This window comes from Pristiophorus japonicus, chromosome 14, assembly GCF_044704955.1.
Source record: "Pristiophorus japonicus isolate sPriJap1 chromosome 14, sPriJap1.hap1, whole genome shotgun sequence".
Taxonomy (NCBI): Eukaryota; Metazoa; Chordata; class Chondrichthyes; family Pristiophoridae; genus Pristiophorus; species Pristiophorus japonicus.
This window is the reverse complement of record NC_091990.1, coordinates 167,700,030-167,726,643: the sequence shown is the minus strand read 5'-3', so window position 1 is coordinate 167,726,643 and position 26,614 is coordinate 167,700,030. Positions and strand designations below refer to the sequence as shown.

Genomic DNA, 26,614 nt, shown 5'->3' with positions numbered 1-26,614 from the left:
ATGCTCGGCAGGTTGGATAAGGTGCTCAGGTAGTCATATTGGAGAGCAGCACATGGTGTGTTGTTAACGAGGGAACTGGTATTGAATTATCTCGACCTCAGATAGGTGCAGCAATTAAACACCGGAGATAATGTCCAGCATGCTCTGGGTGAGCGCTCGCTACAAAAGCTCTTTATCCTTCCTGCCATTGTCAGCTTCTAAAGGTGGATACAAAGGGGGTCCTATTTAAACTGTAGGCACAGTCTCCTCTGACGGCTCCGTGTATGAAAGCACCTCTCGGTGTAACACTGAGCAGGACAGGCCTGGACTGTCACAGGTTCCGAACCGCATTGTGCTGATCTGGCCGATCTCAGCCAGGGCCGGTTAATGAGGGAGGGGAAAAGTCAGCGGGGGGCCCCCATTCTCAATGGCTATCCGATGACCTCTTCGGCAAAATGCCGAGATGTGAACATCAGGGCCGGAATTTTAACCTGGAGGTGGGTCAGGAGCAGGGGGGCTCGAATGCGGTCGGGGGACCCCGGGAGAATGGGTTCCCCGCAGGCCTGGCCGAGTTTAACGGAAGGACCAGGCTAGCATTTGAAAGCTCTGTTTCCCGGCCACAGCTGGAGAGACGGGCTGGCTGTCGGCAGGCCTGCGGCACTAGGCCGCAGAGAGGAGGAACCGAGGGATCGAGAGGTGGGGGTGGGTGGGTGCCGGAGGATCGGGGCTGGAGGAGAATCGGGGTTTTTTCGGGGCAAGAGCAGTACCGGGGCTGGAGGAGGAGCGGTGGGGGATTGGTCAGGGGCCAGAGGATCGGGGCCGGAGGGGGGAGGCCAGGAAGGTGATCATGGGCATCGGAGGCCTGGTGGGGGGTAGGTTGGGGGAGGTCGGGAGGGTCGGGGTGCGGGTGGGGGAAGGTCGGGGGGGGTCGGGGGGGTAGGTCAGGGGGGGGTCGGGGGGGGGGTAGGTTGGCGGGGTCGGGGGGGGTCGGGGTGGGGGGAGATCGGGAGGTCGGGTGGGGTCGTGAGTGGTGGGAGGTCGGGGGAATCGGGGGGAGGTTGTGGGGGGGTCGGGGGGAGGTCGGGGGGGTCGGGTGGGGTGGGGGGAGGTTCGAGGGGTTGGGGGGCTCAGGGGGATGTCGAGGGGGTGGGTGGGTGAGGCAGGGGTGCTGGATCCAGCGAGCAAGTGTAATGGCACTGACCTCCTGCAGTCCTCACCTGCCTTTAGCTGGCGGGTTGCCCGAGGCCCGGGAAACCCGACCAGCCAGAGCTAAATTTGAAATGCTGGTTGAATCTGAGGCACGCCTGCCTCATTATAATATTTAAATGGAAAGCCTGGGTGCAGGTTGGCTGCCGACCTCCTGTCCTGCCTCTGTTAAAGAGGAAGTGGGCGGGTTGGGGTCAGGATTCAGTTTTTCAACAATTTAACCTCCCACCAACCCCGACACAAGCTTTTTGGGGGTTAAAATTCCCCACCCCCCAGGTGTGGACCGGATCAGGCTTAGTTGTGATGCCCCTTGCAGTCAAATAGCCCACAGACAATCTCTGTCTAGACTCATACAAAAATTGGCACTCAGGCGACGTACCGGAGAGTAGTGATAGCATGGATTCAGCCTACTGGCAACATCCCTTAGTTTTCTGCACATGCTCAGTGGAAGTTATATATTGCTGATGGTATCCCACTAGTCCCACAAATGTTGGCACAATGTAACATCCCATTGCTGATATCCCTGATGTCCCATAATTTCCTGTACACATTAGCAGGAAGTTGTATTCTACTGGCAATATCCTACGTGCTCACATGACAGAACCCACATACAGTTTACTGAGTAACAATTCACAGAGTAATAGCGGGAATAAGGCTTGACCAATGAGCCCGTTAGTTCCTAATGTTGTGCACCGTCACTCAGTAAAACATTTCGGGAAACACAGACATCGCGAACAAAGCATTTGACGGTGCAGTGACAGCTGTGGCCTAAGACCGTGTGGCCTCCCAGAAATCACTAAAGATAATAACCAGACACGGACGCTGTCTCCCAGACTACACAGACCCTACATGTGACTTGCGAGAGTTAGAATCAGTCTTACCCGGACAATGATTCTTTCAGAGACCTGAGCAGCCACGAGATGATTTTGGTTCTGGGCCTGAACTTGAAGGGCCACCACCAGCATGAAGTACCTGCGAGAGACGGGGAGGGCATCAGAAACGGGGAGAGATGGATGAGAAAAAGAGGGGGGAGGAGAGAGTCAGAGACAGAGACGGATGGGTTCAGAAAGGTGGTCAAGAGAGAGAACGGAATAGAAAGGTGGAATAGAAAGGTGTAGAAATGAGGGGTAGAGATGAAACAAAGGGGAGGGAGACAAACAAAAGTGAGAGAGAGAAGGTGATAGAAAAAGAAATGATGGAGGGCGGAAGAGAGTGAGAGAAAGGCAGAGTGAGAATGATAATACAAAAGAATATTAATAAACAATATCTATAATATATACAGTGGTACTCTTCTTCCATTTCACAGTATCAGTTAAACCTTCCTTTCCTGTGCAATGCCTTCATTGCAAAACTTTGATAAAATCTTGACCCTTCCCGTTACTCAACATAGTGCCACTAAAAGAAAGTCTCTTCCTGTCCTGTTCAGTGTGCTGACCTGCTAAAAATAAATCGTCATCATCATAGGCGGTCCCTCGAACGAGGATGACTTGCTTCTACAAGAGTTCACAGATGTTTCAATGAAGGACCCGATGTTCCAGTCCTGAACTCCAGTTGGGGGGGTGGAAGATGCCAGTGCGTGGATTTTTTTAACGTGTGGTGACCGTTGCACACCAGCCACCACACGGGCTCGACAGAGCCAGGTCTTGGTCCAGTGGCAAGGGTTAACCAGGACGACTGGAGACCAGCTCTGCTGCAATCACAACTGCTATGGCTGCAGTAAAAGACGACATGGAGACCAATCGTCATTCTCAGCGGGTGCTCGTGTCGCCCGCCCGATATTCTCAGCGACAGACCTGAGCCTCTATGGTGATGGAGCCTTGTCTGTATCTGATTGTTGAGCTGCAAGCACTGTACTAGGGCTCACAGGTCGGGGTTGGGGGAACCCTATGGCTCCTCTAGGAAGCCAAACTGTAAAATCCAGACTTAAAGTGGCGGGAGTGGTGGTGGAGTCAGCCACAAGCAGATCGGCAGGGGGCTGGGATTCATGCTCCTCTAGCCCCCACAAAGGTCACTTTGCAAACCTACTTGTCGCAGTTTCTGCTGCAGTCCCTTAAGGACCACTGGATAGGTTACGCCGTGGGCTGGATAGGCTACGCCGTGAGCTGGATAGGCTACGCTGTGGGCTGGATAGGCTACGCCGTGGGCTGGATAGGCTACGCCGTGAGCTGGATAGGCTACGCCGTGGGCTGGATAGGCTACACCGTGAGCTGGACAGGCTATGCCGTGGGCTGGATAGGCTACGCCGTGAGCTGGATAGGCTACGCCGTGGGCTGGATAAGCTATGTCGTGAGCTGGATAAGCTATGCCGTGAGCTGGATAGGCTATGCCGTGGGCTGGATAAGCTATGCCGTGGGCTGGATAAGCTATGCCGTGAGCTGGACAGGCTATGCCGTGAGCTGGACAGGCTACGCCGTGGGCTGGATAGGCTACGCCGTGGGCTGGATAAGCTATGCCGTGAGCTGGACAGGCTACGCCGTGGGCTGGATAGGCTACGCCGTGAGCTGGATAGGCTACACCATGGGCTGGATAAGCTATGCCGTGAGCTGGATAAGCTATGCCGTGAGCTGGACAGGCTATGCCGTGGGCTGGATAGGCTATGCCGTGAGCTGGATAGGCTACGCCGTGGGCTGGATAGACTATGCCGTGGGCTGGATTTTAGGTTTTGCTGTTTTCGGGGCGAAAATGGAGTCGGCGTGGGAAAGTTACCGGCATTGAATAGGTTGCGCTTTGGTAAGGAATTTTCGCCATCGGGGCCCTGGGCCAGGGTGCGCAGTGCGAAGGGAGGCGTTGAACAATTTTCGAGGCGCAAAAATGGGAAACTTGTGGACAAAAGTGCCGTGCCGTGTGCGCTCTGAGAGAAGCCACGGGGCGGGGGGCGGGGGGGGGGGGGGGGCGCGGGGGGAGGTGTAAAACACTTTAAAAACCCCACAAAAACATTCCCAAAACATTAGCCACGCCACCACAACACAAATTGCTAGATTAACAGAACAAACATTTGCATTTACCTTTACAGCACTTTACCTTTCTCACTGCCGCCAGCTACACTGAACCACTCTGGTTCGCAGGCGGTCACCGCGAGGCGCGGTTCCAGGCGGACGGTTCGGGTTCGAGCCAAAACTCGGACGGAGTCGCGGCGAGAGGCGTTGCACACCCGGTGGAGCTCTTGCCGGCGGAGCCGGTGAGCACCGCCACAAAACCCGACCCGAAGCTCGCGACCGAACGCAGGAGACCTGAACGCCGCCCCATTTCACACCGCTCCAGGGGCGAAACCCAGAGCGCAAAAGGACCGGAAAATCCAGCCCAGCTGGTGTCCAGTAGCAATGGGCGGTGGCTGCGTAGCACCCATTCCACCCATTGGTACCTGGAATTCCTGGCAGCGCTTTCATATCCTCAGGAGGACCCCAAAGCACTTAGAAGAGTTACCGAACAGCTGCCAACATCCAGGGACCCTTTCTTCACCTGTGAGTCTTGGCTCAGTATTTATTTGTGGAATTCTGACGGGACTGGACAGGTTAGATGCAGGAAGAATGTTCCCGATGTTGGGGAAGTCCAGAATCAGGGGGTCACAGTCTAAGGATAAGGGGTAAGCCATTTAGGACCGAGATGAGGAGAAACTTCTTCACTCAGAGAGTGGTGAACCTGTGGAATTCTCTACCACAGAAAGTTGTTGAGGCCAGTTCGTTAGATATATTCAAGAGGGAGTTAGATGTGTCCCTTACGGCTAAAGGGATCAAGGGGTATGGAGAGAAAGCAGGAATGGGGTACTGAGGTTGAATGATCGGCCATGATCATATTGAATGGCGGTGCAGGCTCGAAGGGCCGAATGACCTACTCCTGCACCTATTTTCTATGTTTCTATGTATCAGAGCCAAAATTGAATATCTCATCATGCAGCACACACACTTTCCAGCAGAATTCAGTGGACAGTGATCAGGCATCGGTTGTTTCGTCTCCATAGAACAGGGATGCTGAGTGAGCATTGACCCTCGGCCAGATCGATGGTCATGTAACCCACAACATATCAGTTTTGCAGCACATAACGGCACGCACAATAGTCCTCACCTCTGGTCCGGATTGGGTTTGCCTTTCTTCCTCATGTTGTTAGCCGTTGTTTCACTGAAATGTAACCTTCCAACTGTGACCTTTGTGACCTGATCAGAAGGAATGTTAATCCTGTGGAACCAAAAACCTCCGTTAATATCCTTCAGTACGTGTTAATACCACCACCATCTCTCATTATCCCACAATATCGCTATTTATCCCGCATTCACTGATAGCCATGAACATTTCTCAATAAAAGAAAAGAAAGACTTACATTTATATAGTGCCTTTCACGACCATCGGATGTCTCAAAGCGCTTTACAGCCAATGAAATACTTTTGGAGTGGAGTCACTGTTGTAATGTGGGAAACGCGGCAGCCAATTTGCGCACAGCAAGGTCCCACACACAGCAATGTGATAATGACCAGATAATTTGATTTTGTTACATTGGTTGAGGGATAAATATTGGCCAGGACACCGGGGAGAACTCCCCTGCTCTTCTTCGAAATAGTGCCATGGGATCTTTTACTTTTACCTGAGAGAGCAGTCTCGGTTTAACATCTCATCTGAAAGACGTCACCTCCGACAGTGCAGCGCTCCCTCAGTACTGTCCCTCTGACAGTGCAGCACTCCCTCAGTATTGACCCTCCGACAGTGCAGCACTCCCTTCAGTACTGCCCCTCCGACAGTGCGGTGCTCCCTCAGTACTGTCCCTCCGACAGTGCGGCACTCCCTCATTACTGCCCCTTCCACAGTGCGGCGCTCCCTCAGCACTGCCCCTCCGACAGTGCGGCGCTCCCTCAGTACTGTCCCTCCGACAGTGCGGCACTCCCTCAGCACTGCCCCTCCGACAGTGCGGCGCTCCCTCAGCACTGCCCCTCCGACAGTGCGGCGCTCCCTCAGCACTGCACTGGAGTGTCGGCCTAGTTTTTTTTATGTGCTCAAGTCCCTGGAGTGGGACTTGAACCTACGACCTTCTGACTCAGAGGCGAGTATGTTGTCCACAGAGTCACAGCTGACAATAGCCATTAAAGTTTGAATATCCCTTTTGATCTCTACCTGACTGTACATTGTCCAATTTCTATTTGAAACTGGAAAACAACCCACAACGTGAAATATAACGGGACAGAATTGCTGCTAAAATATAACGGGACAGAATTGCTGCTGAACGAACGTTGTGAAGTTGTCAACTATCCAAATTGTGTCCGCTCTTTGTACTCCCTTGTACTGGAGTCAATCTGAGATATTCGCTGCTCACTACGTGGTCTCCTCTACATTGGGGAGACCAAGCGTAGATTGGGTGACTGCTTTGCGGAGCACCTCCGTTCAGTCCATAAGTGTGACCCTGAGCTTCCGATCGCCTGTCACTTTAATTCTCCACTCCACTCCCACTCTGACCTCTCTGTCCTCAGCCTCCTCCACTGTTCCAATGAAGCTCGAGGAACAGCACCTCATCTTTCGTTTAGGCACTTTACAGCCTCCTGGACTCAACATCGAGTTCAACAATTTCAGACCAGAACCTCTGGCCATCTTTGGCTCCCTTTCCCTCCCTCCCCATCTTATGTTTTTTCTTTTTTCTTCTCTATTTTTTCTCTTTGTCTATAATGGCAGCTGGTCATTATCCCACCATTCACACCCTATCCCTAATCTTTATCTAACTCCAGCCATTAGCATTTCAATTCAACCCATCATCCCTTTTGTCTCTCTAATCTCTCCAGTCTTCCACCCTGTCACAGACCTTCCCTTTTGTTCTTTCCTCCCCTTCCCCTTTCAGTGATCTTTTCGAACACTCTCCAGTTCTGACGAAGGGTCATCGACCCGAAACGCTAACTCGGTTTCTCTCTCCACAGATGCTGCCTGACCCGCTGAGATTTCCAGCATTCTCTGTCTTTATATCTGAGATATTACTGGGCACTCCCAACAGCAATGTAAATGTATTGAGTAGTTTGAGGAGTTTAAGGTCCTCCCAATTCTTCGCTCTGCAAGAGTAGGGTGAGGGAGACTGTAGTCAGTGCTGGTCAGTGTACACCAAGTAACTGGCTGAAGAAGGCATGATCAGCCATGATCTTATTGAATGGCGGAGCAGGCTCGAGGGGCCGTATGGCCTACTCCTGCTCCTATTTCTTATGTTCTTATGTATGACGCATATCTGTTGTAAGGACTAGGCTGTTGGAAGCTTAGTAATCGCTAAAAAGACTTGCATTTATATAACTATCACATTTCTTAAATACCTCAAAGTACATACATTCCTTTGACAAACAGTGACCATTGTTACATCAGCAAACAAGTTAATCATTTTGTGCTCAGCAATATCCCAGCAATGAGATTAATGATCAGTTAACCTATTTCACGGTTGTATTTTTTGAGGGAGGACTCTTGGCCAAAAAACCAGGAGAATCCACTACACTTTTTCAAATAGTGCCATGTTATCTTTAACATCTTCAGCTGCATCAACATTTCAACCAACAGAGAACAACTCGTGCAATGTAACACTCCATTATCATCACACTAAAGTGTCTGCCTAAATGGTGTGCTCAAGTCCTCGAGCTGGGCAGTTTTCTAAGTGCTGTCGACTGAGTCAAGCTGGCATCCCTGATGGGCAAATAAAAGTGACTCTCCGTTAATAATCAAGGGATATGGAGATCGGGCGAGGAAGTGGAGTCAAGGTCGAAGGTCAGCTGTGATATTACTAAATGGCGGAGCAGGCTCGAGGGGCCGTACAGCCTTCTTCTGCTCCTATTTCTTATGTTCTTATGATAGGAAGGGTTGCTCTGGTTCCTAAAATGCACAATGAAGATCTGTGCCTTGTACTCACGTGACGGGGTTGAATGGTCGTTTGCTGCGGTCCGACTGTGATTGTTCAATGTTGATGCTCTGATTCATTGTTTCCAACTAGCAAAGAACAGTATTAAACAATCAGCAAAGCGATATACATTCCTGCTCTTTTTTCAACTTTACTGTTCTACAAAAGATCTCAATCCCAACCAAACTAATTTCCAACCTTCCAATTTTCATGACAAACAATTACAATATTATTGCAAAGGGGATGGAGTATAAAAGCAAGGAAGTCTTGCTACAGTTATACAGGGTATTGGTGACGCCACACCTGGAATACTGCGTGCAGTTTTGGTTTCCATATTTACGAAAGGATATACTTGCTTATGGAGGCAGTTCAGAGAAGGTTCACTAGGTTGATTCCGGGGATGAGGGAGTTGACTTATGAGGAAAGGTTGAGTAGGTTGGGCCTCTACTCATTGCAATTCAGAAGAATGAGAGGTAATCTTATCGAAACGTATAAGATTATGAGGGGGCTTGACAAGGTGGATGCAGAGAGGATGTTTCCACTGATGGGGGAGACTAGAACTTGGGGGCATAATCTTAGAATAAGGGGCCACCCATTTAAAACTGAGATGAGGAGAAATTTCTTCTCTGAGGGTTGTAAATCGGACTGGTATCCAAATGAAGAACACCCCCATTGTCTCTGGCGAAGGCCACAATAACTTGTAGACAACAGCTCTACGGCCATTCACAGAAGCCAACTTTGACTCCACACTGATTTCTTTGGTAAAATTGGCAAATGGAAGAAGATGCATCCAAGGACCAAATATACCCAGGAGAGGCGAGGGCCCAGGGGCAGCACGGGCCAGCCCACACTGCGATATGTGTGCGCACTAGGTCTGTGCAGCAGAGCAGGTCTCCAGTTAACCCTTGCCACTGGACCAAGACCTAGCTCTGTCAGGCCCGTGTGGTGGCTGGTGTGCAACGGCCACCCCATGTTAAAAAAATCCACGCACAGGCATCTTCCACCCTTCAGGATGTAGTTCAGGACCTGGAATATTAGGTCCTTCATTGAAACACCTGTGAACTCATCCCTTTTGTGGCGTGGAAGCAAGTCACCCTCGCTTCGAGGGACTGCCTACGATGATACCCAGTAACAAAGCTCTCTTGCTCCCACCCCTCCCCACCATCAAGTATCACCCACCTTTACACCATGCAACTTCAGGAAGAAGCAATCGATTGGTTTGAGCCCCTCAGGGGTTTTCACGTATTTGGGGTCACCCATCATGCCGACATAAACAGTGACCTGGAAGTGGTTCTTCTTTTGGCAGACAAAAGCATCATCGGGGACAGAGAAGTTAAAGCCTTTGTCAGCATCTACTCTGTAGCTAGGATTGGGTCTGTAAAAGGAAGGAGAAAATTCAGAAGAGATACTAACACCAGTATTGTACAACCGCAGACATTGGATCACAACATTTACACAGTGCCTCTAATGTAGAACATATCCCGTGGTGCTTTTATAGACAAATAAACTAGAGGAATGGACAATAGTGACTAAAGGTTTGGCCAAAAAGACGGATTTTGAGAAGGGTTTTCAAATGTAGAGAGAGATGTGCAGGGTCGGAGGGGTTCTGGGAGGGAGAGCGGGGCCAAGGTGGCTGAGGGCTCTGCCACCAATGGTGGGACAAATGGCCAAGGTACGAGAGCAGAAGGATGGAAGGGTGCAGCAGGGGATGCAAGACTGGGAGACGTCGGGTGGAGCAAGGGCCTGGAGGCCATCTGAAGATGAAGATGAGGATTTTAAATTCGATACACGGAGGGATAGGAAGCCAGTGTAGGTCGGTGCAGCTCGCACAGGTTGAGTACTACTGAGTTTCAAACAAGTTGGAGTTTTTGGAGGATGGGACAGTGGAGAAATGGAGCCTAAGTGATAAATGCATGAATCACAGTTTCTGCATTTTACACTCAATATTCTCTTGGGTTCAGTGTCATTGGTCACTCCAGTAAGTGGGCCTTACATCTGCTATGATCTGGAGTACACCCTTTTCTGCCAAATATCTAGATAAACAATGGCACGACCCAGGGATAATAACAGAGAGCTCTTGTTCCATACACCGGCTACTGGAATATGTCATGTGCTGACATGTAATCCTCCTTTCTCTATGAATGGCGAACCAGATGTACACTCCTATCAACGTAAGACACAGGCGTGAATCAATATGTGGTTTTTGATATCAATTGAAATGTAAACCGGGTGTTTTCTGTGATGGATGGCCAATCCGCAACCTCCGTTTTACACTCCGGCAGCAAGTTGAAAAATTACCCCACTGCATGAAAAAAAAGACGGAACAAAAAAAAATGCTCAAAATTGACTCCAACTTTCTCTCTATCATAATGGTTCTTGTCTCTCTATTTTATCAATATTTTCCACTGAACTTTCTTCTCTTGCTCCTTCTCATCGACAAGTATCCCAACGTACACACTCTTTCTCCTTCTCCCATTGTCACTGTGCTGAAATCATACTCATCGCATCTTCTCCAACACTAACCCATTCTTTCCCAAACTGAAACTCCTCATCTCTTTCAGTTGTCTTCCTCTTCCTTGTTTAAAACCTAAGCTTGGTGTCCCCTAATTACTACTTCCTGATTTGCCTCCACTTGTCTCCTAATCTTTTCAATCTTTGTGGTGCCCTGTGCTATAAGCCTTGGCCCTTCATTTGGTCATCTCAATAAAATAAGCCCGCCATCCGCATGGTGGCAAAGCTCAGTGTCATAGAAACATAGAAACATAGACAATAGGTGCAGGAGCAGGTCATTCACCCTTCGAGCCTGCACCACCAGTCAATAAGATCATGGCTGATCATGCAACATCAGTACCCCATTCCTGCTTTCTCTCCATACCCCTTGATCCCTTTAGCCGTAAGGGCCACATCTAACTCCCTTTTGAATATATCTAACGAACTGGCCTCAACAACTTTCTGTGGTAGAGAATTCCACAGGTTCATAATTCTCTGAGTGAAGAAGTTTCTCCTCATCTCGGCCCTAAATGGCTTACCCCTTATCCTTAGACTGTGACCCCTGGTTCTGGACTTCCCCAACATTGGGAACATTCTTCCTGCATCTAACCAGGAAATAGTATTGGATTGCATCATCATCATAGGCAGTCCCTCGGAATTGAAGAAGACTTGCTTCCACTCTTAAAAATGAGTCCTTAGGTGGCTGAACAGTCCAATACGAGAGCCACAGTCTCCGTCACAGGTGGAATTACTGTAGGTTATTAGATTTACTGCAGAGATGAATGACAACTTTAATATAAGTAGGGTCTTGACCTTCGTAAACCACAACGATATTTTTGGACCAAAGTCAGTAAATAGTCAGGATCGAATTCCCATTTTCTTGTTGATCATGCGGATCCTGTGAGGGAGATGAGCTTTGTGGAACCTCCAAGTCTCAGTTTATAAGTGTAGTCACTATTATGAAGATATCCAGTTTTACTGCGAGATGCTGTGCAATCAAAACATCATGTGGAGATCAAAAGCAGTTTGTAGCGGCATTCGATGATATATACGGGTCACGGAAAATTGTACCGGCTTTGAGATTGCCCCTGTGCGGTTTCACAATGAACAACTGCAATACTAACACCAAAGTGCTATTTATATTGTCTTATGTGGTTTTATAGTACTCCGTACTGGAACACGTTAATGCACTAAAACAGAATAGTGTAATATAACCTCTCATCATTGGAACGTGAATTTCCTTTGACGTAGCCATTTCTCCCAAACCGATACCTTCAAAACTCACCAACTTCAAAATAACGATGTGTAATATGGGACATGTCATTATCATAGGCAGTCCCTCGGGATCGAGGAAGACTTGCTTCCACTCTTAAAATGAGTCCTTAGGTGACTGAACAGTCCAGGTGGGACAGATAGTTGTTGAGGGAAAGGGAGGGTGGGACAGATTTGCCGCACGCTCTTTCCGCTGCCTGCGCTTGATTTCTGCATGCTCTCGGTGATGAGACTCGAGGTGCTCAGCGCCCTCCCGGATGCACTGCACTTAGGGCGGTTTTTGGCTAAAGACTCCCAGGTGTCAGTGGGGATGTTGCACTTTATCAGGGAGGCTTTGAGGGTGCCCTTGTAACGTTTCCTCTGCCCACCTTTGGCTCGTTTGCCGTGAAGGAGTTCCGAGTAGAGCACTTGCTTTGGGTGTCGCGGACAATGTGGGATCCATTTCAGAACATGGCATAGGGAGACAATTTACTACACCCGAAGAGAAGCTCATTTGAACAGTACACCCACCAAAATCAGCACACACCGACCATCATTTACATACAGTCTGAATGAACAATCAGTTCGGTTACTGGTATTAACTCATTTCTGAATTAACACTAAACACAAACCATAGACAAACATTACACAGAGAACAACACATAAAACCGGATTGAGTTATAGCCTGGAAGTTAATCACAGGATTCAGATAGTTTATATATATATATAAAAAGGATACATTTTGGGAGGGCTCAGCCAGGCCGGGGGGGAGGGGAAGTAAATTAGAAATAAACGTGCCCCGGATTTCAGTCTGTTTACAGATATTCGACAGCCCTGTTGAGTGACACTACACCCACAAAAATGCAAGGAATGCACTTGCAGCAGGTTCACAACCAGTTGCTAGGAAACCAACCCCAATATTCCCCAGACCAGCCAAGAAATCACAACTCCAATGAGAATGTTTAAACTCACATTTAAACACACGTCGGCGACAGACAGCTCACAGCATGTGTTTTCTGTCAATCAGTAACAGACAGAACAAGACTGCCAACCAAATAAAATTACAGCCAGGTCATCAGACAGTTCCTCAAACAGGCCACATTCAGCACTGACAGACACCCAGGGGTTCACATGCAGCCATTTGTCATAATGGATTTTTACAATCAATCTACAGAACGGCCTCGAGATTGCGCTTTTGCTCATTCCTCTTTCTCCCCCTCGCCCGCTTTCATTTTAACCAGCTTTCATGCCAACTGCAGCTTTCAACTGAGTGACTTCTTCAAATCTTGGCCTGACCAGGGTTAGACTATCCTGTGTAGCTAATTTAGCAACAGCACTAAGTTTGTCTTGGAGTTACCGAGGTCTGTAGCTGTATTCGGTGATTAACTGCTGGAAAGTAAGTTCATGTTGCAGGGAGAGGAATGCGGGCACTATGTAGCTTGTGTGTATCTCAGTGTCAGCACTTGTACGTGTGCCGTATACAACAGTTATAAGGGAGCACTTCAGTTCACTCCTGTCTCGCACTATATGGCTCATGTGCGCCTTAGTGTCTCTCGCAGGTCGGGGCCATAGAAGGAGCGGTGAGCGGCGGCCATGGGCAGCGTGGCGGTGTACCACGGCAAGGTACGGTGTGAGCTGGTGCAGGAGGGCAACGGCAGCGAAGAGTGACGTCATCAAGGTCCAGGTCGGTGATTGGAGCGTGGGCAGGTACAGCAGGAGCGGCGAGGTCGGGGCGAAGGAGCGGCGAGAGACTGTAGAGGGATGTGATCGGGGCCCAGGAGAGGCGTGAGTGTGGGGCCCAGAAGAGCCGAGGGCCCAGGGACAGCACGGACCAGCCCACACTGCGATATGTGTGTGCAACTAGGTCCGTGCAGCAGAGCTGGTCTCCAGGCGTCTTGGTTAACCCTTGCCACTGGACCAAGACCTAGCTCTGTCAAGCCCGTGTGGTGGCTGGTGTGCAACGGTCACCCCACGTTAAAAAAATCCACGCACAGGCATCTTCCACCCTTCAGGATATAGTTCGGGTCTGGAATATTTGGTCCTTCATTGAAACACCTGTGAACTCATCCCTTTATAGCTTGGAAGCAAGTCATCCTTGTTTCGAGGGACTGCCTATGATGATGATGAGTGTTAGCTCCTGCACGTGTGCAGTGCAAGTGATAAAAGTGGAGCAAGTGGCGCATCTGCCTGCCCCAAGTATTCACTTGGCCCCTGCAGCACCATGAGGCTCTGTGCAGCTTACTGCTAGGATCGTGTATATCAAGACAGTGCAGCCATAGCACCGCAGAGCGTTGTACGTCTGGTTAAAAATTCTTTCTCGGTCAGGACTCTGTCAAACTTCATCTCTCGCCTGAGTGTTTGTAGAGGAGCGGATGGTGGGATTTAAACCACATGCTGGTGGCCCCGTGTCCCATGTGAAGCGCACATCAATAACTGGGCCTGACAGCAACAAGGAGCGACTTGTGTGCAAACTCCTGAGCAGCGACTTGAGTAGGCAGTAGGCAGTCAGTCAGCTCCACGCTGGACCAGAAGGGCTTTAATACTCAGGAATGCACAGGCTGAGCAAAAGAGACAGGGGAGAGATGGAGGGACAGAGAGAGAGAACGTTGAGGAGGGGGAGAGAGAGAGAAAGAAGGGAGAAAGTACGAAAAGGATAAGAGGGCAGGGAAAGAAAGGGGGAGAGAATGTGACAGAAAGAAAGAGAAGAAAAAGATTTGTGCGGTAAGAGATAAAGGGAGAAAGCGATGAGATGGTTCGAAAAGTAAAGGTCAAAAGACAGACCAAGGGCAAAGGAATATTTATTGCATTTAATTTTGCTTTAATCAGCACTTGAATATACACTGCTAATACTGTCAAGATAACGAGAACATATTTTAATAAACTTTACTCATATTTTTAGGACTAACACAATCTGCATCATCACATAACAGCAACCGACATTTATAAAACAACTTAACTGTAACGAGAAAGCCCCAAAGAGGGCTTGGTATCAAAGAATGGATTCCAAGCCAAAGGAGGGGTTATTAAGAGGAGTGATCAAAGAGGTGGGTTTTACGGACAAAATTGAGGAGAGGGAGGCGGAGAAGCAGAAAGGTTTAGGGAGGGAATTCCAGAGAATGGGGATAGGTGGCTGAAGGCACAGCTGCTAATAGTGGGGTGAAAGGAGAGCGGGATGTCCTCGTGGCCAAAGTCAGAGAAATGTAAAGTAATTGGGAAGGATTTTACGAAGGAGGTTCAAGAGATAGGGATGGGGAAAGGCCATGAAGAGATTTGAACAGGAGGATTTAAATTTGGGGCATTGATGGCCAATGTCGGTTAGCGAGGACAGGGGTGATGGGTGAACGGGGCTTGGTATGGGATAGAATACACACAGCTGAGGTTGCAAACATTCCGGTTTAGTCTGAGACTATGTCTGGGGAGGCTAATGGGGATGGTGGCAAAATTTGAGAAAGGGGCCAAAATAACGGCTTTGGTCTTCCCAGTCCAACAAGCAGTCTGACAGAAGAGAGGCAGTAGAGGGGTCGAGGGAGGTGGTGATGGGGCTAGGGTTGGGTATCATCGGCGTATGAGTGAAAGCTGACCCCATGATGTCACCAAGGGGCCACGTGTTGACGAGGAAGAGGAGTGGCCAGAGATAGACGCTTGGGGAACTCCAGAGGTAGCGGGGAGAGAAGGCATTGCTGGAGTTGCTCTGACTTTGATCAAGCAAGTAGGGGTGGGACCCAGCGAGTGCAGTACCACCGAGCTGGACAATGGAGATAGTTGTTGGAGGAGGAGGATATATCAAAAACACATGTGTAAAAAGCACAGGGTTGGGAGACAAACTGAGTGGTAACCATGGCAGCAATCGATGGGAGCAGGAGATGATGAAAAGGGAACATCCTGGGGTTCAAATAAAACTTACATCAAACAAATTGAACAGTCGTTGTTCATGACATTATCTGAACCAATTAGATGCTTGTGTCTAACTCACTTATGGGTATCCGTTATTGGATATATAAACCATCCAAACCGCTTTTATTAGATCCCAACTGTCATCATCATCATCACAGGTGGTCCCTCGAACGAGGATGACTTGCTTCCACAAGAGTTCACAGATGTTTCAATGAAGGACCCGATGTTCCAGTCCTGAACTCCAGTTGAGGGGGTGGAAGATGCCTGTGCGTGGATTTTTTTAACGTGGGGTGACCGTTGCACACCGGCCACCACACGGGCTTGACAGAGCGAGGTCTTGGTCCAGTGGCAAGGATTAACCAGGACAACCGGAGATCTGCTCTGCTGCACGGACCTAGCGCACACACACATTGCAGTGTGGGCTGGCCCGTGCTGCCCCTGGGCCCTCGGCTCTTCTGGGCCCTGTACCCTCATTTGCCGCACCTCCACCCACGATGCTCCAGGGCCCAGCGCTCCAGCTCTATTTATAGCCCCGACCTGCGGTGGTGTTCCCACACAGGTCGGGGCAGGCCAGGATGTTCCAGGGCCCAATGCTGTAACTCACTCCTGACTATCCACTATTGTCTATTTCAATCATCCAAATTCTTCCTCTCAAATTTGAAATGGCCCAATTAAGACATGTCACCACTTTAATAGATGGAATGTGCTGGTTGAAGGGGCATTGTTTTTGTGAACATGTTTGGGACTTTTTTTTCTGTCCGAAGAGGGTAAGGAACCAGAATAGCTAGGCTGACACCTACAAGTGACACAGTGACACGTTTTCAAAGCAATTTATGTCACGCCACTGTTCTTAAGCAACAGAAAAAGCTTTCGGCCAAATAATTTAATACAGCCTGATACACTAATCGTTGTGATTAATGTTCTCAGTTGCCAGCAACGAGCACGGCTAGAACTGCATCACTTGGTGTCCCTCCACAATTGTTCGTACTGAAACATTGGACAATCAGCAAGGACTCGATCAACCCCCTCCCCCACACACCCCTCGTATCCCAACAAATCCTCAGGAATTTAAGGAGTTGTAGCGAGAAGCCACTTCCCAGGCTCCGCTGCTCACAGGCTGCCCAAGTCTGTCCATCCATCACTCCCACACATTGTCTCCAGCTTTCTTAGCCCGTTCTGACATAATCTGAGAATGGTTTTCTCTTTTTTGGGTCATTTTTAATTTTTTGCGCTCATCAAAGTGCTCGGGCATTGAACACGTTGTCTTCCACTCAATGTCAGCATCAAAACTCCCAGGTCACTGCCGGATCATGTACAGCCAAGGGTTAGAGGGAGAATGAAGCTCCCTTTTGCACTACGCCCTCAAGTACTCTTAGGTTAGCTAAACAATGTGCCATTGTGAGATCGTTCCATTTCCCACACCAGTCCCCTCTGGCCTCTCCGATATAGAATGCCACTCGGGTGCCAATTAGTGCTGAATTAGGAGCAAGTGTTGTTCAGTGCCAAACGGATCAGGATTGAGACTGTCCAATTGCAATTCAGACAGCACTGTTACAGTCAGCAATCAGAGGAGACTTTCATTCCAGAATTCTGGGCTGGATTTGAACCTTGCCCCCAGAGGTGAAAGGCTAGTATCTGTTCGGGTTTAGGTTTTAAAGAAAAGGTGACAATGTTTGCACTGTGCAGGATTAAAGCATGCATCGATTTTTTTGCTCAGTGGTAACTATGAAGTTGCTTGACGACATGCACTAGTAACTTGACCAAGGTTGGGGCGAAGGAGGGGCGAGAGATTGTAGAGGGATGTGATCAGGGCCCAGGAGAGACATGAGCTCAGGGCTCAGAAGAGCCGAGGGCCCAGGGGCAGCACGGGCCAGCCCACATTGCAATATGTGAGTGCACTAGGTCCGTGCAGCAGAGCTGGTCTCCAGTCATCTTGGTTAATCCTTGCCACTGGACCAAGACCTCGCTCTGTCAAGCCCGTGTGGTGGCTGGTGTGCAACGGCCACCACACGTTAAAACAATCCACGCACAGGCATCTTCCACCCTTCAGGATGTAGTTCAGGATCCGGAATAGTAGGTCATCCATTGAAACACCTGCGAACTCATCCATTCTCAGCGTGGAAGCAAGTCATCCTCGATTGGAGGGACTGCCTATGATGATGATGGAAATGAACTTGGCTGGAAAACTTCCCCTGAATCCATGGGGCACAGGGAATATTGTGGCAAAGGAACCTGAGATGGAAGTCGATTGGAAGAGGTCCCTCCTCTAGAGAGAGTTTGTGACCAACATTGTGGAGTCACACCCGCTGTGTGAATAGCTGCAATGGGATTACTGTTGCCAATGTCACACTGGCCGTTACTTACAGGTCTTTGCAGTTGACATCGCAGAGAGAGGTCCACTTGTTCTGTTGGTGCGGCTGCCATTTTATGCACTGGTAGTTGGGGTCCAGGTAGGAGCCGTTCAGGCTGTCATTGTCCTGCATCAAGCCTGAGATCAGATGGGTAGAAAGAGCTTTGATATCGCACTAAACTAAAAATAAAATGTTTCTTTCAATGGCTAAATACTGCTCCCCAGAAACCACACTGCCAAAAACCCAGCTTAACACTTCAAACAACCTCCCTGCCTCCCAGCCAGATCACTCTGCATTGTCAAGTGCGTCTGCCAACTCTGACAGTGGAGTGATTTTTTTCTGCCCAGACCTATCCGTGATGACTCTTGCTGGGATACCATTCTGCAGGTGCTGGCTGTCCTCTGATGTCTTTTCCAAGCAGCCGTTCTTCACATGCGTGCTCAGAGAGTGAGACCTGTAACTTCTCCTGTCGATGCATTTACAGTGGGGCCTGATAAAGTGCAACATCCCCACCGACACCTGGGAGACCCTGGCCAAAGACCGCCCTAAGTGGAGGAACTGCATCTGGGAGGGCGCTGAGCACCTCGAGTCTCGTCGCCAATAGCATGCAGAAATCAAGCGCAGAGGGCGGAAGGAGTGTGCGGCAAACCAGTCCCACCCTCCCTTTCCCTCAACGCAGAGAGTTGTTGATGCCAGTTCGTTAGATATATTCAAGAGGGAGTTAGATATGGCCCTTATGGCTAAAGGGATCAAGGGGTATGGAGAGAAAGCAGGAAACAGGTACTGAGGTGAATGATCAGCCATGATCTTATTGAATGGTGGTGCAGGCTCGAAGGGCCGAGTGGCTTACTCCTGCACCTATTTTCTATGTTTCTATGTATCTGTCCCACCTGTGACAGGGACTGTAACTTCCGTATTGGACTGTTTAGCCAGCTAAGGACTCATTTTTAGAGCGGAAGCAAGTCTTCCTCGATTCCGAGGGACTGTTATGATGATGATGATCCTAACACCCACCAATGAGCCCACTGACAATTAACTCCCAGAACCCTCGTTAGCCAGCGGCAGAGCATCGGAGGCCAAGGAAAGGCTGCAGCCAGTTACAGGGCAGCATTAGCAAAATGGCAGAGAGAGCAGCAGCTTTGGGGGTGCGTGAACCCCTCACACTGCCCCTTGAATTTCCCAGACGCCAGTGGAGGTGAAGCGGGCAAAAGTGAGGGCCAGGACTGACAATCTGATGGGCACTGCGGCAGGAGGCCCCATGGAGAGTGGTGACAGAGGCAGTCAGTGCAACCTTCGCCGGCCCAAGAAGTGCCTGCAATGCAGAAGGAGATTCAATGACCTGAGAAGGTGGCCAAGTAAGCCAAGGCTCTGGTGCCAATATCCGTTTTATTTGTTATTGTCAGCTGACTGCCAGGTCGGGTCGGGTCGACAGTTATGCCCACGGGTTCAACCGGGCAGCCAACAGGCGGCCTGTCAAACCTTGGCTGAGATTGGCTAATCCAGCACAGGTTGAACCGGGGCCTGTTTGGCCTGTATTGGCTCCACACCACACAGACCAATGCATTTACCCACTGAGCTCTGGGGAAACTCTCCATCGGCACATTCAATGATAAAACGTCAACATCTGCCCTTTCCTGCACTGAAAAGTAAAATAGTTGGCAATTATTACTCTAAAGTGGAGTTTAAGTAGCTCGCAGAAAGAATGGGAAAAAAGACGAAGCCCCCTACCTGGCTCCTGTTTTATCATTCCATTCAACATCTGAGTGTTTAAAGTGTTTGGAGGGGAGTCTGAGTGTTTCCGCTTCTTGGCTGGATGCACAGGGATACCGCTGCGGGGAGACGAGATATCACTGAGGTCACATTGCACAAGGGAGTGGGTAAGAGAGGGGGAGATAAATTGAGAGAGGAATCTAAAGACGAACTTTATTCATACATTCTCATCAGAACGCCCTTCCTCACCGAGCCCAGCTAATTAAGGCTGCTCAGAGTTCGTGGTCCTGAGCACCAAGCCAGATACATCACAACTGTCAATACAAACATCACAAATGGGATGGATTTTACGAAAGCAGAAAAAAGTTAGGGTCGCCACCAAATCAGCAGCAGCAAAAATACTAACAGCATATCAATCTGTTCATAGTAACCTGTTCATATCCAACTACTGAGTGTATGCACACACACACCCATACATACACACACATAAATACACACACGCACACACACGTGCACATGCACATGCACTCGCACACACACACACACACATATACACACACATATACACACATACACGCACACACACTCACACATATACACACATACACGCACACACACTCACACATATACACACATACACGCACACATATACACACACATACACACATACACGCACACATATACACACATACACGCACACACACACACATATAAACACATACACACACACACACACACACACACTCACACATGTACACACACACACACATGTATACACACATACACGTACATACACACACACATACACACACAGACACAGACACAGGCACACACACAAGTTCCTGTTTTGCACTTGATGGGAACAAGTGCATTCAGAATACAATCAGCAATAATAAATGCCTGAAGTTTGAAGATTGCAAGACTTTAAAAAAATTATTCATTCCTGGGATGTGGGTGTCGCTTGCAATACCAGCCTTTATTGCCCGTCCCTAATTGCCCTTGGGAAGGTGGTGGCGAGCTATTTGTTGAATGGTTGAAGAAGAAGGATACTTTCGGAGGTGATTGTACTAGAGGGGTTGATCTGAGCAGCAGTACTCTGAACATATATATAAACTCAGATTAAATCATGCATTGAGACACACAAACACACTTTCTTCAAGGCTACAGTGTGCTGCATCTTACTCTGATCCATGATGTTGCAGAAGCTGGTGAAGCATTTGTGACTGCTGCGCTTGATGGAGCTCATTTGGAGATATTCCCGGTACTGGATACTGGGGCATCATTGGCTCGGGCTTCATGTACATCTCGCGTGGCACGTTGGGATAGTGTGGGTTGGGTGGTTGATGAGGGTGCGGCAGTTGAAGGTGTGCTTGTGCAGGATGTTCCAGGCGAGAAGGGGGCGTCATGTGACATAAATGCTCGGGGGTCATAGTGCGAAGGAGGTGCGACTCTGCTGAAAGAGATAAGCAAGTTGTCACGTTTTACAAAGTGGTGTGATTGAGCAGCTTTCCATCATACTTTGTGTCATCTTACCAACACCTCTGCCTCATTGTGGATTGGTTTGGAACGGGTTTAATATTTGCATATGCAGCAGAGCTGGTCTCCAGTCGTCTTGGGTAACCCTTACCACTGGACCAAGACCTAGCTCTGTCAAGCCCGTGTGGTGGCTGGTGTGCAATGGCCACCACAGGTTAAAAAAATCCACGCACGGGCATCTTCCACCCTTCAGGGTGTAGTTCAGGACCTGGAATATTAGGTCCTTCATTGAAACACTTGTGAACTCACCCCTTTTTTGGCATAGAAGTAAGTCATCCTTGTTTCGAGGGACCGCCTATGATGATGATAATAAGAACATAAGAACATAAGAAATAGGAGCAGGAGTAGGCCATACGGCCCCTCAAGCCTGCTCCACCATTCAATGAGATCATAGCTGATCCGATCATGGACTCAGCTCCACTTCTCTGCCTGCTCCCCATAACCCCTTATCGGTTAAGAAACTGTCTATCTCTGTCTTAAATTTATTCAATGTCCCGGCTTCCACAGCTCTCTAAGGCAGCGAATTCCACAGATTTACAACCCTCAGAGAAGAAATTCCTCCTCATTTCAGTTTTAAATGGGCGGCCCCTTATTCTAAGATTATGCCCCCTAGTTCTAGCCTCTCCCATTCGTGGAAACATCCTCTCTGCATCCACCTTGTCAAGCCCCCTCATAATCTTATACATTTCGATAAGATCACCTCTCATTCTTCTGAATTGCAATGAGTAGAGGTCCAACCTACTCAACCTTTCCTCATAAGTCAATCCCCTCATCTCCGGAATCAATCTAGTTAACCTTCTCTGAACTGCCTCCAAAGCAAGTATATCCTTTCGTAAATATGGAAACCAAAACTGCATGCAGTATTCCAGGTGTGGCCTCACCAATACCCTGTATAGCTGTAGCAAGACTTCCCTGCTTTTATACTCCATCCCCTTTGCAATGAAGGCCAAGATTCCATTGGCCTTCCTGATCACTTGCTGTACCTACATACTATCCCTTTGTGTTTCATGCACAAGGACCCCCAGGTCCCGCTGTACTGCGGCACTCTGCAATCTTTCTCCATTTAAATAATAAGTTGGATAATCTTTGCCACTGGACCAAGACCTAGCTCTGTCAAGCCCGTGTGATGGCTGGTGTGCAACGGTCACCCCACGTTAAAAAAGTCCACACACAGGCATCTTCCACCCTTCAGGATGTAGTTCGGGATCCAGAATATTAGGTCCGTCATTGAAACACCTGTGAACTCATCCCTTTTTGGCGTGGAAGCAAGTCATCCTCGATACGAGGGACTGCCTATGATGATGATGGTGTTACTCTGGGTGATTTTACATGAGGAACAAGCTTGTGAACATTACAGCAAGTCTTGAACAGCTCATACAGTTTGGCTCTCTTCAAACACATCAACGCACCCCCATTCCCTATTAATCAATTCTTTTGGAGACTGGGTACATTGGCTCCAATTGTCTCTTCAATTGTCTCCCCTCTGACTGGAAGGTGCTTGTTCCTTGATGTGGTATAGTTTCATAGGTACTGGAGTCGCCCACAAGCTCAGACAAGTCACCAATCCTCGGGTTACAGCCTAGCCTCTGAATGTTGACAAAGGACGGAGGGGAGGGTGGGACAGGTGGAAATCACTCGGAACCCAGTCCCAAACCCAGCTTCATCCGACATCTACAAATACACACTTTCCAGCAGGGGGCACTGGCACCAGTTAGAGCCCCCTTTCACCACCATGGCTCAGGTCAGATAGTCAGCACAGACTGCAGATACCAGCTGGGAATGTCCTGGTCCTGTGTGGCTCAGTTACATAAGAACCTAAGAAATAGGAGCAGGAGTAGGCCATATGGCCCCTCGACCCTGCTCCGCCATTTAATACAATCATGGCTAATCTGATCATGGACTCAGCTCTACTTCCCCGCCCGCTCCCCATAACCCCTTATCCCCTTATCGGTTAAGAAACTGTCTATCTCTGTCTTAAATTTACTCAATGACCCAGCTTCCACAGCTCTCTGAGGCAGCGAATTCCACAGATTTACAACCCTCTGAGAGAAGAAATTCCTCCTCATCTCAGTTTTAAATGGGCGGTCCCTTATTCTAAGATTATGCCCCCGAGTTCTGGTCTCCTCCATCAGTGGAAACATCCTCTCCGCATCCACCTTGTCAAGCCCCCTCATAATCTTATACCTTACTCACTGCCTCCTCTACAGTGTCTGGTATATTGTAGCAAGCATTCATGTATCAGAGTCCTTGAACACTCGTTAAGCCGACAGCCTTGATGTTGATCCTGGAGGACTACCCGGGCAATATTTAGTATTTTCAGCTTGTCTGTATTGTCTCCAATAAACTCAAAGCTGCGAGCATAGAGGGTGACAAAGAACCTCCAGAAGATGTGGCCTGCTGCCAAATGATTTACTCTTGACATGGTGAACCTGTACTGAAATTTGAAACAGAGCTGTTCATAAGGTTCTTTTCCTCAAGAAATGTTATGTTGCATTTCAGTTTCCCCTCATTGCTCCCCTGAAGGTGATGACTCATGCTGGGGCATGGTGCCTCACACAAGTCACCATTCTTCACATCGGAGGACAGAGTGTTAAGTGACGGCAGGCTATTCAATCATAAAGGCCTTTTCGTTGAGCCTCATTTTGTCCTCACCCAGAGGTCACATAGATGCACTTCCTGGCCGGAGTCACGGTGCAGTGACGAGTGGGAATCCAGCTGGTTTTCTCTTCTCCAGCCCAGGGATGCTGAGGCCAACTTTAGAACCACAGTGGCTGCCATTTCCGAGATCAGCAAACTCAGTGCAGAGTGGCAATCAAACCTGAGATCTTCCTGGTCTGTATGGTGGTGTACCATATCGAATCATAGAATGGTTACATCACAGGAGGCCATTCGGCCCATCGAACCTGTGCCGGCTCTCTGCAAGCGCACCTCAGCCAGTCCCACTCCCCCGCCCTTTTCCTGTAGCCCTGCAAAACCTTTTCCTTCAGGTACTTATCCAATTCCCTTTTGAAAATCATGATCGAGTCTGCCTCCACCACCCTTTCAGGCTGTACATTCCAGATCCTAACCACTCGCTGTGTAACAAAGTCTTTACTTATGTCGCCTTTGGTTCTTCTGCCAATCACCTTAAATCTGTGTCCTCTGGTTCTCGACCTTTCCACCAATGGGAACAGTTTCTCTCTATCTGCTCTGTCCAGGCCCATCATGATTTTGAACACCTCGATCACATCTCCTCTCAACCTTCTCTGCTCCAAGGAGAACAACCCCAGCATCTCCAGTCTATCCACGTAACTGAAGTCCCTCATCCCTGGAACCATTCTCGGAAATCTTTTTTGCTCCCTCTCTAAGGCCTTCACCTCCTTCCTAAAGTGCAGTGCCCAGAATTGGACACAATACTCCAGCTGAGGCCGAACCAGTGTTTTATACAGGTTCATCAGAATTACCACACCATGCAAACATTTATTAGCCGACCCATTGAAGGAACATTCTCAAAATGCTTGCAGGAATATTTCTGTGTAACATAGACATAGAAACACAGAAAATAGGGGCAGTAGTAGGCCATTCGGCCCTTCGAGTCTGCACCATCATTCAATATGATCATGGCTGATCCTCTATCTCAACACCATATTCCCGCTTTTTCCCCATACATCTTGATGTCTTTTGTGTCTAGAAATCTATCTATCTCCCTCTTAAATATATTCAGTGACTTGGCCTCCCCAGCCTTCTGTGGTCGAGAATTCCACAGGTTCACCACCCTCTGAGTGAAAAGAGCTTAAGCAGAGCAGCTCAGACCAGTTTTATTTGAGGTCGAACGAGAGCCCAGTATCTGCTTGTGCTGGAACCCTTTGCATTGAACATCCAGACGTGTAGCAATACTGCCCATCAACTGCAGAAAGCACATCCAAACCTTTGTTTATCTACATCGATCTACAGTGTCTTTCCGTCACACCGAAGGTCATTGCACTGTCGCTTGGCGGTCATCTCGGAAATGGTGTAGCAGCTGCGCCATAGGCCAGGTCTGCACTGTAACTGCCCCTAATCTCAAGCATGCCACTGCGGGCAATTGTCGAGCGGTCGTTTCATGTGAGATGAATTATTATATATGCAGGCACCTTGTTAATGACTCCACGAGGCAGGGTATGGTACTCTAACTGTGAAGACTGTAGTCCTTTATTGCAGTTCCTAGAGTGAGGACACCAAGAGGTGAGCTCCTTTTTATACTGGGTTACCCGCAGTGTGCAGGTAACCCTTGGGTCTCCAGCAGCAGCACCCTCTGGTGTACAGGTAAGGTGTGTACAGTGTAAGGACACATGCAGTGTTACAATACAAGCATGCATACATAACATGAATGATGGGATAGCCCCCATCCCTTGTCTGCTCTGACCGGACAAGACAAGGAGAAGGTACAGCACTGACTCCTAGCTCCAGTAACAATCCACAGCTAACTGGGCGATGAATGAATGAAGCCCCAGAAATAACAATGAAGAGGTCATCTGCCAAAGACCACACAAGGAAGGGGGAAGGAAAGGAGTGGGAGGGGATGTTGCCACGTGGAAACACTGAGAGCTACTAAGCTTGCTTGACGGCAGCAGTTTCATAGAAATTTACGGCATAGAAGGAGGCCATTTGGCCCATCGTGTCTGTGCTGGCCAAAAAAGTGCTATCCAGCCGAATCCCACTTTCCAGTTCTCGGCCTGTGACCTTGTTGGTTACGACACTTAAATGTGCATATCCAAGTAATTTTTTAATGCGGTGAGTGTTTCTGCCTCTACCACCCGTTCAGGCAGTGCGTTCCAGACCCCCACCACCCTCTGGGTGAAGAAAGTTCTCCTCAACTCCCCTCTAATCCTTCTACCAATTACTTTAAATCTATGCCCCCTGGTTATTGTCCCCTCTGCTGTGTCCTTCCCATCCACTCTGTTTAGGCCCCTCATAATTTTATACATCTCCTGTTATGTTCAGAGTAACTCCACAGGACTGTATCGCAAGCTCAAACTGTTGCGACCTTGGTCTCTTTATTCAGACTCCAGAGTGGGGAAGCAGCATGGTGAATCACCTTTTCTATCTCCTTGCCCCAGGGTGCACAGGTGACCCTTAGGTCTCCCACAGGTGTGCCCCCTGGTGGCAAGTCTTATATATTGGTGAGGTTTGCATACATATATAACACCTCCATTCAATCTCCCCTCAGCCTCCTTTGTTCTCTATTTTCTAATCTCAAGGTGGCTCTTTCCTGTTTATGATATTTCTTGGTTTGCTTGGGGGCAGGAGTTTGCTTGGGGGCAGGTTGGTCGAGGACAGAAAGGCAGGGATGATTAGCAAAGGAAGCTGGGAGCAATGAGAGGGAGCAGGAAGG

General features: G+C 48.9%; 1 protein-coding gene across 4 annotated transcripts in view; it reads right to left on the bottom strand.

Moving 5' to 3' along the window:
• Positions 1 to 26,614, bottom strand: part of myrf (myelin regulatory factor) — a 371,110-nt gene that overhangs the window by 78,122 nt on the left and 266,374 nt on the right. For 3 of the 4 annotated variants that reach the window (XM_070898666.1, XM_070898668.1, XM_070898669.1), the window contains exons 6-12: positions 20,908 to 21,178; positions 19,744 to 19,844; positions 18,029 to 18,152; positions 9,209 to 9,404; positions 8,042 to 8,118; positions 5,248 to 5,358; positions 2,067 to 2,157 (exon numbers count right to left, since the gene is read on the bottom strand). In XM_070898666.1, the coding sequence (XP_070754767.1) occupies positions 2,067 to 2,157; positions 5,248 to 5,358; positions 8,042 to 8,118; positions 9,209 to 9,404; positions 18,029 to 18,152; positions 19,744 to 19,844; positions 20,908 to 21,178 (971 nt within the window). The remainder of the gene's footprint in view (positions 1 to 2,066; positions 2,158 to 5,247; positions 5,359 to 8,041; positions 8,119 to 9,208; positions 9,405 to 18,028; positions 18,153 to 19,743; positions 19,845 to 20,907; positions 21,179 to 26,614) is intronic. The other variant, XM_070898667.1, reaches the window with a different exon arrangement.